The 14181-nt window shown below is 49.4% G+C and overlaps 1 protein-coding gene across 1 annotated transcript in view; it reads left to right on the plus strand.

The window, feature by feature from the left end:
• Nucleotides 1-1027: 1027 nt before the first annotated feature.
• LOC137544636 (tyrosinase-like) overlaps nucleotides 1028-14181 on the plus strand; it is a 51127-nt gene continuing 37973 nt past the window's right edge. The window contains exons 1-2 of the mRNA XM_068265734.1: nucleotides 1028-1846; nucleotides 7945-8152. Coding sequence (XP_068121835.1) covers nucleotides 1028-1846; nucleotides 7945-8152 — 1027 coding nt within the window. The remainder of the gene's footprint in view (nucleotides 1847-7944; nucleotides 8153-14181) is intronic.

Genomic DNA, 14181 nt, shown 5'->3' on the forward strand with positions numbered 1-14181 from the left:
TGCCTATTCAGTAAGGAGTTCAAGGCAAGACTCCCTAACACTGCAGGGTGGCCCCCTTGAGCGCGTCCCAGTGGTTGCAGCTCTTGAGCACTTTGAGTCCGACAGGAGAAAAGCGCTATATAAAAGTTTGGGCTATTATTATTAAATGCCGCTGTAGGCAATGAATTATGTGAGCTGTGCTGCTGCTGCTTTCTGCTTATTCACGGGAAGTGCAGGAGGACACACAAGGAGGAGTGGAGGAGACACAGGGACAATACATGTAGACCCAACATCGTGGCATGTCGGTGGTTCGTATCAGCAGGTGTTTGTAAATTGGGATTGGGAACTCCCTGTATTTGGCATATAAGACGCAGGGTCTTTTTCTCTAGCCCCCGTGCTCATTGCAGACAGTCCACCGATGAACTGTTGGGGAACCCCAGCAAAAGCATCTTTGAATTTGCCATTGAAGTTCCCATCCATTTCTGTAAAGTTTCTTTTCTCCGTTTAGAATACATAATCCAACAATAGTAAAAACTATTTCAGCTTCCAAAACAAGGCCATCAATCTTTATCAGTCTTATGGTGCCCATACATGATACAATAAAAACGTTCAATTTTCCTGTTTATTCGATCTAAAGGATCAAATCGAATGAAAGTTGAAAATATTTTTTTTTTTCCGATCAAGCAATTCGAAGGATTATCCTGTTTTTTCGAGAAAAATCTGATCGGACATGCTGGAAAAATCTTTATATTCGATCTAACGGAATAATCGAACTAAATTATCTAATTGAAAAAAATGAAAAATTGTACCATGTATGACCACCATAAGAAAGACACAAAACAAAAGATAAGGACATAGATAAGGATGTTCAACTTATTATTATTATTTATATACTGTAGTAGATAAAATGTAACACGTTATGTTTGAAATTTTACAATATGCAATATGCATGATGTTTGACTTTAGTGCTACTTTACACATTTTTTCTCTTCTTTTATCACCGTTTCTCTTCTTTTTAGACCGTTTTGGATGTGTTTCCTGCAGAAGCATGATTCCAGGAGGGCTTGTGCTGGCCATATGGCTTCTGTATCTCAGCCAGGTGTCTGGTCAGTTCCACAGAGAGTGTGTCACTTCAGAAGCTCTGAGGGAGAAGGTTTGTTGCCCCGCGTGGGATGGAAGTCCATGCGGGGAACTCGCTGGCCATGGGAAATGCTCCATTAATACCAGTTCAGAGCACAGCTCAGCTCCAGAGGATTACCACCATAGTTTATATGATCCTTCATGCATGGATGACCGCATGTTCTGGCCACATGGTCACTTTAAACATTACTGTCAGTGCTATGGCAACTACAGTGGCTACAACTGTGGTCAGTGCAAATATGGACATTATGGAGATAAATGTGACCAACGGAAAACACTGATCCGGAGAGAGATCCGGAGTCTCCACTCAAAGGAAAGAATGAAGTTTATCAGATACTTGAAGATGGCCAAAACCACGACAAGCCGAGATTTTGTCATTCTAGTATCAGAGAACCGGACCCGCCCAGAGACCTTCGGCTACAAGAATGCTTCAGTCTACGATATCTTTGTATGGATTCACCATTACGCAACCAAGCCGATTCTGATAAATTGCTCTTTCATGGAGACTAACTTTGCCCACAATGGTCCTGGGTTCCTCACCTGGCACCGTATGTCCGTCATGTACATAGAGAGAGAGATCCAGCGCCTGACCGGAGACGACTGGTTCGCCATGCCGTACTATAACTGGAGCAATGATGCCACCTGCAAAATCTGCACCAATTCCTTTATGGGCAGCAGTGACAAGAATGGCATGATCGCTAACAGCAACTTCCTTGCATCCTGGGAAGTGAGTATATGTATTGTTCCCCAAGTAAAACTATTTCTCATTGTGAGTAGGGAAATATTTCGAGGCAAAGTCTTTGGTTTTTCTTGAAAACTATGTCTATCCCAGGTACTGATCCTAATTCACTGTGATTTTCCTGAGCCGGAGAACAGAAGAGGTCCAGAAAACCTGCCCTGGATTAAAATGAAGCCCTAGTTTATAGAGATGCAATGAAAAACTGTGCATTTAAATTGACACCACAAAATGTTCAGCTTGTGCAAAGTAAAAATGTAAAGTTCTTAATGAAACAGAGCGTGGATGGCCAGCCGCTCCTCAATGTAAAGCAGCCGTCTGTCTCTTCCCGCTCCCTGCCAATGTAATGGCCAGCATCTGTCACTCCTTCTAGAGAGGATGGGTACTTATGAACCAGCCACCGGGAGATTTTTTTCACAGGATATAGCCGATAAATGGCTCACCCAGCTCCTGCACAAGTCCCAGCGGCATTCATTACTATTCCCCCTCCAGGCTGCCATGGATAGTGGGGCTAAAATGTAACTCAGCTTCCAGAATTACATTATTTTTGTAGTAATTTGTGCTCTGTCTTTTGAGAGCACCCAAATTACTCACTGAGCGCCGCTATAGCTGTAATTCCTATTATGGCCTATGGTGGCGCTGGTTGCGCCCCAATATCCTGCACTGTTTCTACAGAGCTCAGGTAGGAGTGGCTGCACTGGTGATTAGGGATGAGCAGGGCAAATTCCTGAAAATACAGTCAAAAGTCGCCCTTTTGTCTCATGTGCATTGCAGTCTATGGGTCCAATGTTTGTGGTCGATTGTAAAACCTCCATACATGATATCAACTCCAAATTTGGTATGTTTGTCAACGCATCAATTTTTAATGACCTTATAGTCTTTGAGAAAATCAACTTTAACCTTGAAATTATCTCAGCAGCTGACGTTGTGGTAGGACTGAAATAATGCAGCGGACATTATTTGTTCTAGATGGTGAGCCTATGAACATTGCCCTCATAAAAGCTGAAGCAGCAGACGTTGTGAGGAGCAGTATTTGTGCCATTCTTACAACTTGTGGCCATGACTGTATTATGTAATATTATGAGAGGAGGAGGTGCAATGTGAGGACGGCTCTTCCTGACGAGAGGCTGGCCACACACAGCTTGCATTTTTATGTTACAAGTTTGAAGAATTTCTGCTATGTCATTTCAAATGTACAATTCTCTGTAGCGTACAGCAAACCCCAAGCCAACCTAAACGGAAAAATGACATACTTACCTATGAAGACAGGAGCCTCTGATTCCTCCAGACGGAGCAGATAAAATGGCCCAACCATGGGCTGCAATAGTAATAGCTGCAATTTACCGGTGGCAGTTGGTAGTTTAGGGAGCTAAGATTAGGCGGGGAAGGTTAAAGTGAACCTTAAGCCAGGATAGTTTTTTAATGTAAGGGTATTACCTTACTCCTTTCCTCTATTGCTGCAATTTCGCCGGTTTTGCGCTGCTGCGGAGCCTTCAGTTCTGTTGTTACCGGCAGAAGTAATATTTTTAATTTATTCAAAATGGCGCTGCTGGCCGGAACTATTTCCGGGTCAGCCAGGGCTTCTTCGCTTCCTGCGTCTCCGGTCTCCTAGTTACGCTGGCTGGTGCACTGAGTTGTCTCTTTCAGTGCACGAGTGTAGAGACATCTAAGCGCTGCTCCCGAGGAATTGCTGGAGCATGCGCTTACACTTAGTTTAGTGTCCGGCACAGTTTTAAATAAGGACTGCTCTGCTGGACAAGATATTTATAAAGCTGTGCAGTGCACGCTTGTATTGTATGCTAATCGTGGCGTGCACGCGCACCCCCGCGCCGTGCACGCGCGCTCGCCCCGTGCACGCACGTCTCTGAAGTTATGGCACTAGCACAGCGCAGTATAGGCTGCGGCGCCGGCGGCAGCAGGACCCAGCGAGTGAAGGGAAGAGTTATCTATTTACATTCCTGGGTCATTCGCCGTCAGGCGCCGACAGGGCTTGCTGTCAGGGAGGATTAGTGGGACACGGAGGACTACAGAAGAAAAAAAAAATGCAGTAAGTCTTTTATCTGCCTCATCTATTTAGCAAACTGTCATTTTTTAAAAAAAAGTTTGGCTTAAGTGCCTCTTTAAGGTTAGGAAGGGGTAGTTAAGTTTAGGCAGGGGGGTGGTTAAGGTTAGGTACAGGGGTAGGGTGGTTAAGTGTTATGGCTCATACACAAGCTCAACAAAAGTCCTTTAAATGCACAATTATCAAACAACTTGAAGAAGTTGGACAACTTTTGTAAAGACGACAAGGTGTTATCACTGATAAGAGGCGACCAACAACTGATAAGACATTGGATTGACTTGAGCTGTGTCTTATCAGTCGTTGGTCGCCTCTTATCAGTGATAACACCTTGTCAACTTGACAAAAGTTGTCCAACTTCTTCAAGTTGTTTGATAATTGTGCATTTAAAAGACTTCTGTTGAGCTTGTGTATGTGGCTTAAAGCAGTGGGAATGGAGTGATCGAGTGTTAGGTAATGAGGGTGGAGTGGGTAAGATTAGGAGGGGGGGTCGAGTGGTTAGGCACCAAGTGGGGGGTATTAGGGTTAGGCATAGGTAGAGGGAGGGGTCAGTGTGAGAGTAGGCAAGGGTGTATTTATACATTACCTGGTCCCGGCTATCGGGTCTCCTCCACTTCTTGGGTAGTTTGCAGCTGTTCTGTGGCCAGCCGATCACCATCCGGCTTCAGTCCCTGCATGATGATTGGCTGGCTGCAGGACTCCTACAAACTAACCAGGAAGTGGAGGAGACATGATCGCACGGGGCCAGGTAATGTAAATGATGCTAGATGCCGGTAATGTCACCTTGTTCTTACTTTATGTAAGGTATTAGAAATGTCCTAAAATGTAAAATAACGTTACTTACAAGATATCATTACCAGCTTCACACTGCACCATCATTTTGCATCACCGTGCATCCTCCTCAAGACCACTGCTGCTGCCTGGAACCCTCTTGAAGTTGGCCTCCATGCTCCCCGCTATGGAGGATGGGCAGTAGCATGGAGAAGCTCATGGATGAGTGGATCCAGCTTACTGCGCAGGCGTGGCTGTACACATGGAGGAGTGGCTCTGACTTACTGCACAGGCGTGGCCATACTCATGGAGGAGTGGCTTCAGCTTACTGCGCAGGTGTGGCTGTACTCATGGATGAGTGGCTCCAGCTTACTACACAGGCGTGGCTGTACTCATGGATGGGTGGCTCCAGCTTACTGCACAGACGTGGCTGTACTCATGGAGGAGTGGCTCCTGCTTACTGCGCAGGCGTGGCTGTACTCATGGAGGAGTGTCACCAGATTACTGCGCAGGCGTGGCTGTACTCATGGAGGGGTGGCTACAGCTTACTGTGCAGGCGTGGCTGTACTCATGGAGGAGTGACTCCAACTTACTGCACAAGCGTGGCCGTACTCATGGATGGGTGGCTCCAGCTTACTGCACAGACGTGGCTGTACTCATGGAGGAGTGGCTCCTGCTTACTGCGCAGGCGTGGCTGTACTCATGGAGGAGTGTCACCAGATTACTGCACAGGCGTGGCTGTATTCATGTTGGAGTGGCTCCAGCTTACTGCGCAGGCGTGGCTGTACTCATGGGTGAGTGGCTCCAGCTTAGTGTGCAGGCGTGGCTGTACTCATGGAGGAGTGGCTCCAGCTTACTGCACAGGCGTGGCTGTACTCATGGAGGAGTGGCTCCAGCTTAGTGTGCAGGCGTGGTCGTACTCATGGAGGAGTGGCTCCAGCTTACTACGCAGGCGTGGCCGTACTAATGCAGGAGTGGCTCCAGCTTACTGCGCAGGTGTGGCTGTACTCATGGAGGAGTGGCTCCAGCTTACTGCACAGGCGTGGCTGTACTCATGGATCGTTTGCTCCAGCTTACTACGCAGGCGTGGCCGTACTCATGGAGGAGTGGCTCCAGCTTACTGCACAGACGTGGCTGTACTCATGGAGGAGTGGCTCCTGCTTACTGCGCAGGCGTGGCTGTACTCATGGAGGAGTGTCACCAGATTACTGCGCAGGCGTGGCTGTACTCATGGAGGAGTGGCTACAGCTTACTGTGCAGGCATGGCTGTACTCATGGAGGAGTTACTCCAACTTACTGCACAGGCGTGGCCATACTCATGGGTGAGAGGTTCGAGCTTACTGCGCAAGCGTGGCTGTACTCATGGGTGAGTGATTCTAGCTTACTGCACAGGCGTGGCTGTACTTATGGGTAAGTGGCTCCAGCTTACTGCGCAGGCGTGGCTGTAATCATGGAGGAGTGGCTCCAGCTTACTGCACAGGCGTGGCTGTACCCATGGAGGAGTGGCTCCAGCTTACTGCACAGGCCTGGCCGTACTCATGGATGAGTGGCTCCAACTTACTGCGCAGGCATGGCTGTATTCATGGAGGAGTGGCTCAAGCTTACTGCGCAGGCGTGGCTGTACTCATGGAGGAGTGGCTCCAGCTTACTGCGCAGGCGTGGTCATACTCATGGAGCAGTGGCTTCAGCTTACTGCGCAGGTGTGGCCATAATCATGGAAGAGTGGCTCCAGCTTACTGCGCAGGCGTGGCCGTACTCATGGAGGAGTGGCTTTAGCTTACTGTGCAGGTGTGGCTGTAATCATGGAGGAGTGGCTACAGCTTACTGTGCAGGCGTGGTCGTACTCATGGAGGAGTGGCTTCAGCTTACTGCGCAGGTGTGGCCATAATCATGGAGGAGTGGCTCCAGCTTAGTTTGCAGGCTGTACCGTATTTATGGAGGAGTGTCTCCAGCTTACTGTGCAGGCGTGGCCATACTCATGGAGGAGTGGCTCCAGCTTACTGTGCAGGCTGTGCCGTACTCATGGAGGAGTGTCTCCAGCTTACTGTGCAGGCGTGGCCATACTCATGGAGGAGTGGCTCCAGCTTACTACAGCTTACTACGCAGGCGTGGCCATACTCATGGAGGAGTGGCTCCAGCTTACTGCGCAGGTGTGGCTGCACTCATGGAGGATTGGCTCCAGCTTTCTGCACAGGCGTGGCTGTACTCATGGATGGGTGGCTCCAGCTTACTGCACAGACGTGGCTGTACTCATGGAGGAGTGGCTCCTGCTTACTCGCAGGCATGGCTGTACTCATGGAGGAGTGTCACCAGATTACTGCGCAGGCGTGGCTGTACTCATGGAGGAGTGGCTACAGCTTACTGTGCAGGCGTGGCTGTACTCATGGAGGAGTGACTCCAACTTACTGCACAGGTGTGGCCGTACTCATGGATGAGTGGCTCCAACTTACTGCGCAGGCAAGGCTGTACTCATGAAGGAGTGGCTCAAGCTTACTGCGCAGGCGTGGCTGTACTCATGGAGGAGTGGCTCCAGCTTACTGCACAGGCGTGGTCATCCTCATGGAGAAGTGGCTTCAGCTTACTGCGCAGGTGTGGCCATAATCATGCAAGAGTGGCTCCAGCTTACTGCGCAGGCGTGGCCGTACTCATGGAGGAGTGGCTTTAGCTTACTGCGCAGGTGTGGCTGTAATCATGGAGGAGTGGCTACAGCTTACTGCGCAGGCGTGGTCGTACTCATGGAGAAGTGGCTCCAGCTTACTGCGCAGGCATGGCCATACTCATGGAGGAGTGGCTTTAGCTTACTGCGCAGGTGTGGCTGTAATCATGGAGGAGTGGCTACAGCTTACTGCGCAGGCGTGGCCGTACTCATGGAGGAGTGGCTTCAGCTTACTGCGCAGGTGTGGCCGTAATCATGGAGGAGTAGCTTCAGCTTACTGCGCAGGCGTGGCTGTACTCATGGAGGAGTGGCTCCAGCTTACTGCGCAGGTGTGGCTGTAATCTTGGAGGAGTGGCTACAGCTTACTGCGCAGGCGTGGCTGTAATCTTGGAGGAGTGGCTACAGCTTACTGCGCAGGCGTGGCCCCAGCTTAGGGGTGGCTGTTGCAGGAGTGGCTGTACTCATGGTGGCTCCAGCTTTTGAGTGGCTGTTGGAGAAGTAGCTCACACAGGCACACTACAGCCATGCTCGTGCATGAACAGTTACGATAATGACTTGTAATGATATAGGAAAACTTAGCAAATGACTTCTTCTTCACTGCAGACTATCTGCTTCAACAGTGGTGATCCAGAACAATACTGCAGCACTGCCCTGGAGGACAGCACCATGTATCTACAGAGAGACCCGGGCCATGGAGGAGACAAACGAATGCCTACTTACCAAGATGTACAAAACTCTCTGCAATGGGAAGTGTATGACAAGCCCCCGTACAACATGAATGCAAGGTGCAGCTTCCGAAACACACTAGAAGGTAAATGAAGGGAAAAAACTGTCACTGAAAGAAAACCGATAAGACAGAAGGAGATGATGAGGAAAGGGAGGAGAGATCAGAGGAGAGAGAGGAGAGGTCAGAGGAGAAGTAGGGGAGGTCAGAGGAGAGGGAGGGGGGGTCAGAGGAGAGGGAGGGGAGGTCAGAGGAGAGGGAGGAGGAGAGGGAGGAGAGATCAGAGGAGAAGGAGGAGAGGTCGAGGAGAGGAAGGAGAGATCAGAGGAGAGGGAGGAGAGGTAAGAGGAGAGGAAGGAGAGGTCAGAGGAGAGGAAGGAGAGATCAGAGGAGAGGGAGAAGGGGTCAGAGGAGAGGAAGGAGAGATCAGAGGAATGGGAGGAGAGATCAGAGGAGAGCGAGGGGAGGTCAGAGGAGAGGGGGGGGGGGGGTCAGAGGAGAGGAAGGAGAGATCAGAGACGAGAGAGAGAGAGAGGAGGTCAGAGGAGAGGAAGAAGAGATCAGAGGAGAGGGAGGGGAGGTCAGAGGAGAGGGAGGGGAGGTCAGAGGAGTAGGAGGAGAGATCAGAGGAGAGAGAGGGGAGGTCAGAGGAGAGGGAGGGGAGGTCAGAGGAGTAGGAGGAGAGATCAGAGGAGAGAGAGGGGAGGTCAGAGGAGAGGAGGTAGAGATCAGAGGAGAGAGAGGGGAGGTCATAGGAGAGGGAGGGGAGATCTCTCCCTTTCCCTAACCCCTAGACCCCCTTGGTGGTGCCTAACACTAACCACCCCCCTGGTGGTGTATATTATTGTACTGTAACTATACCTAACCCTACTCTCACACAGAACTCTCCCTGTACCCATCCCTAACCCCTAGACTCCTCTGGTGGTGCCTAACCCTAAGACCCACCTGGTGGTGCCTAACACTAAGACCCCCCTGGTGGTGCCTAACCCTAACCACCCCCCTGGTGGTGTATATTGTACAGTAACTATATCTAACCCTACTCTCACACAGAACTCTCCCTGTACCTATCCCTAACCCCTAGACTCTCCTGGTGGTGCCTAACCCTAAGACCCTCCTGGTGGTGCCTAACCCTAACCATCTCCCTGGTGGTGCCTAACCCTAACCACCCCCCTGGTGGTGTATATTGTACTGTAACTATACCTAACCCTACTCTCACACATAACCCTCACTGTACCTATCCCTAACCCCTAGACCCCCCTGGTGGTGCCTAACCCTAACCACCCCCTAGTGGTGCCTAACCCTAACCACCCCCTGGTGGTGCCTAACCCTTAGACCCCCCTGGTGGTGCCTAACCTTAACCACCCCCCCCCCCCTCTGGTGGTGTCTAACCCTAAGACTAGTGTTGGGCGAACATCTAGATGTTCGGGTTTGGGCCGAACAGGCCGAACATGGCCGCGATGTTCGGGTGTTCGACCCGAACTCCGAACATAAAGGAAATCAATGGGGACCCGAACTTTTGTGCTTTGTAAAGCCTCCTTACATGCTACATACCCCAAATTTACAGGGTATGTGCACCTTGGGAGTGGGTACAAGAGGAAAAAAAAAATTAGCAAAAAGAGCTTATAGTTTTTGAGAAAATCGATTTTAAAGTTTCAAAGGGAAAACTGTCTTTTAAATGCGGGAAATGTCTGTTTTCTTTGCACAGGTAACATGCTTTTTGTCGGCATGCAGTCATAAATGTAATACATATAAGAGGTTCCAGGAAAAGGGACCGGTAACGCTAACCCAGCAGCAGCACACGTGATGGAACAGGAGGAGGGTGGCGCAGGAGGAGAAGGCCACGCTTTGAGACACAACAACCCAGGCCTTGCATGAGGACAAGAAGCGTGCGGATAGCAATTTGCATTTTGTCGCCATGCAGTCATAAATGTAATACAGATGAGAGGTTCAATAAACAGGGACCGGAAACGCTAACCCATCACAGATGTTCATTGTTCATGTTACTTGGTTGGGGTCCGGGAGTGTTGCGTAGTCGTTTCCAATCCAGGATTGATTCATTTTAATTTGAGTCAGACGGTCTGCATTTTCTGTGGAGAGGCGGATACGCCGCCGATCTGTGACGATGCCTCCGGCAGCACTGAAACAGCATTCCGACATAACGCTGGCTGCCGGGCAAGCCAGCACCTCTATTGCGTACATTGCCAGTTTGTGCCAGGTGTCTAGCTTCGATACCCAATAGTTGAAGGGTGCAGATGGATTGTTCAACACAGCTACGCCATCTGACATGTAGTCCTTGACCATCTTCTCCAGGCGATCGGTGTTGGAGGTGGATCTGCACGCTTGCTGTTCTGTGTGCTGCTGCATGGGTGTCAGAAAATTTTCCCACTCCAAGGACACTGCCGATACCATTCCCTTTTGGGCACTAGCTGCGGCTTGTGTTGTTTGCTGCCCTCCTGGTCGTCCTGGGTTTGCGGAAGTCAGTCTGTCGGCGTACAACTGGCTAGAGGAGGGGGAGGATGTCAATCTCCTCTCTAAAGTCTCCACAAGGGCCTGCTGGTATTCTTCCATTTTGACCTGTCTGGCTCTTTCTTCAAGCAGTTTTGGAACATTGTGTTTGTACCGTGGATCCAGAAGGGTATAAACCCAGTAATTGGTGTTGTCCAGAATGCGCACAATGCGTGGGTCGCGTTCAATGCAGTCCTAGGCCGAAGAGGTCATAGCCTAGGGTCACAAAACCTGTTTATTTGGACAATTTCAATGGTGGCGAGTCTGACGTACATAAATCGCAGCAATGGCCGTTAGCAACGTCTGAATCTCATGAAATGTCTCATGCAGGTAGAAGACATATTGTTAGACTTGGGCTCCAAAGATGGGTTCCCTACATCTCTGCAAACCAGAGTTACAGGGCTCCAAATTTGGTAAAATCCCCCATAGGCTTTCATTGGGCCTCCTATTTACAGTTCCAAAATCTCACATCTTTTCAAAGGGCAATTACTCAGCAGTGGCAAATTTTCTAGCATTGTAGGGACCCTTAGGGGGAACATGACTGGTGAGTTTCGGGCCCCTAGGCCAAAGAGGTCATAGCCTAGGGTCACAAAAACCTGTTTATTTGGGCTATTTCAATGGTAGTGATGGTGACGTACATAAATCACAGCAATGGCCGTTAGCAACGTCTGAATCTCACGAAATGTCTCATGCAGGTAGATGACATATTGTTAGACTTGGATTCCAAAGATGGGGTCCCTACATCTCTGAAAACCAGAGTTACAGGGGTCCAAAATTGGTAAAATCCCCCATAGGATTTCATTGCCTCCCTATTTCACTTTCCAAAATCTCACATCTTTTCAAAGGGCAATGGCTCAGCAGTACCAAATTTTCTAGCATTGTAGGGACCCTTAGGGGGAACATGACTGGTGAGTTTCGGGCCCCTAGGCCGAAGAGGTCATAGCCTAGGGTCACAAAAACCTGTTTATTTGGGCTATTTCAATGGTAGTGATGGTGACGTACATAAATCGCAGCAATGGCCGTTAGCAACGTCTGAATCTCACGAAATGTCTCATGCAGGCAGAAGACATATTGTTAGACTTGGATTCCAAAGATGGGGTCCCTACATCTCTGCAAACCAGAGTTACAGGGGTCCAAAATTGGTAAAATCCCCCATAGGATTTCATTGCCTCCCTATTTCACTTTCCAAAATCTCACATCTTTTCAAAGGGCAATGGCTCAGCAGTACCAAATTTTCTAGCATTGTAGGGACCCTTAGGGGGAACATGACTGGTGAGTTTCGGGCCCCTAGGCCAAAGAGGTCATAGCCTAGGGTCACAAAAACCTGTTTATTTGGGCTATTTCAATGGTAGTGAGGGTGACGTACATAAATCGCAGCAATGGCCGTTAGCAACGTCTGAATCTCACGAAATGTCTCATGCAGGTAGAAGACATATTGTTAGACTTGGATTCCAAAGATGGGGTCCCTACATCTCTGCAAACCAGAGTTACAGGGGTCCAAAATTGGTAAAATCCCCCATAGGATTTCATTGCCTCCCTATTTCACTTTCCAAAATCTCACATCTTTTCAAAGGGCAATGGCTCAGCAGTACCAAATTTTCTAGCATTGTAGGGACCCTTAGGGGGAACATGACTGGTGAGTTTCGGGCCCCTAGGCTGAAGAGGTCATAGCCTAGGGTCACAAAACCTGTTTATTTGGGCAATTTCAATGGTGGCGAGTCTGACGTACATAAATCGCAGCAATGGCCGTTAGCAACGTCTGAATCTCACGAAATGTCTCATGCAGATAGAAGACATATTGTTAGACTTGGGCTCCAAAGATGGGTTCCCTACATCTCTGCAAACCAGAGTTACAGGGCTCCAAATTTGGTAAAATCCCCCATAGGCTTTAATTGGGCCTCCTATTTACAGTTCCAAAATCTCACATCTTTTCAAAGGGCAATTACTCAGCAGTGGCAAATTTTCTAGCATTGTAGGGACCCTTAGGGGGAACATGACTGGTGAGTTTCGGGCCCCTAGGCTAGTGTTGGGCGAACATCTAGATGTTCGGGTTCGGGCCGAACAGGCCGAACATGGCCGCGATGTTCGGGTGTTCGACCCGAACTCCGAACATAATGGAAGTCAATGGGGACCCGAACTTTTGTGGTTTGTAAAGCCTCCTTGCATGCTACATACCCCAAATTTACAGGGTATGTGCACCTTGGGAGTGGGTACAAGAGGAAAAAAAAATTAGCAAAAAGAGCTTATAGTTTTTGAGAAAATCGATTTTAAAGTTTCAAAGGGAAAACTGTCTTTTAAATGCGGGAAATGTCTGTTTTCTTTGCACAGGTAACATGTTTTTTGTCGGCATGCAGTCATAAATGTAATACATATAAGAGGTTCCAGGAAAAGGGACCGGTAACGCTAACCCAGCAGCAGCACACGTGATGGAACAGGAGGAGGGTGGCGCAGGAGGAGAAGAAGGCCACGCTTTGTGAGACACAACAACCCCGGCCTTGCATGAGGGCAAGAAGCGTGCGGATAGCAGGCTTTGTACCGCCATGCAGTCATAAATGTAATAAAGATAAGTGGTTCAATAAACAGGGACCACGCGGCAACGCTAACCCAGCAGCAGCAGACGTGATGGAACAGGAGCAGGCGCAGGAGGAGAAGGCCACGCTTTGTGAGACACAACAACCCAGGCCTTGCATGAGGGCAAGAAGCGTGCGGATAGCATGCTTTGTACCGCCATGCAGTCATAAATGTAATAAAGATAAGTGGTTCAATAAACAGGGACCACGCGGCAACGCTAACCCAGCAGCAGCAGACGTGATGGAACAGGAGGAGGCGCAGGAGGAGAAGGCCACGCTTTGTGAGACACAACAACCCAGGCCTTGCATGAGGGCAAGAAGCGTGCGGATAGCATGCTTTGTACCGCCATGCAGTCATAAATGTAATAAAGATAAGTGGTTCAATAAACAGGGACCACGCGGCAACGCTAACCCAGCAGCAGCAGACGTGATGGAACAGGAGCAGGCGCAGGAGGAGAAGGCCACGCTTTGTGAGACACAACAACCCAGGCCTTGCATGAGGGCAAGAAGCGTGCGGATAGCATGCTTTGTACCGCCATGCAGTCATAAATGTAATAAAGATAAGTGGTTCAATAAACAGGGACCACGCGGCAACGCTAACCCAGCAGCAGCAGACGTGATGGAACAGGAGGAGGCGCAGGAGGAGAAGGCCACGCTTTGTGAGACACAACAACCCAGGCCTTGCATGAGGGCAAGAAGCGTGCGGATAGCATGCTTTGTACCGCCATGCAGTCATAAATGTAATAAAGATAAGTGGTTCAATAAACAGGGACCACGCGGCAACGCTAACCCAGCAGCAGCAGACGTGATGGAACAGGAGCAGGCGCAGGAGGAGAAGGCCACGCTTTGTGAGACACAACAACCCAGGCCTTGCATGTGGACAAAAAGCGTGCGGATATAGCAGCAATGCTTTTTGCCGCCATGCAGTCATAAATGTAATACAGATGAGAGGTTCAATAAACAGGGCCCGGAAACGCAACACCATCCCAGATGTTCATTGGTCATGTTACTTGGTTGGGGTCCTGGAGTGTTGCGTAGTCA

Source organism: Hyperolius riggenbachi, chromosome 1 (genome assembly GCF_040937935.1).
Source record: "Hyperolius riggenbachi isolate aHypRig1 chromosome 1, aHypRig1.pri, whole genome shotgun sequence".
In the NCBI taxonomy this organism is placed as follows: domain Eukaryota; kingdom Metazoa; phylum Chordata; class Amphibia; order Anura; family Hyperoliidae; genus Hyperolius; species Hyperolius riggenbachi.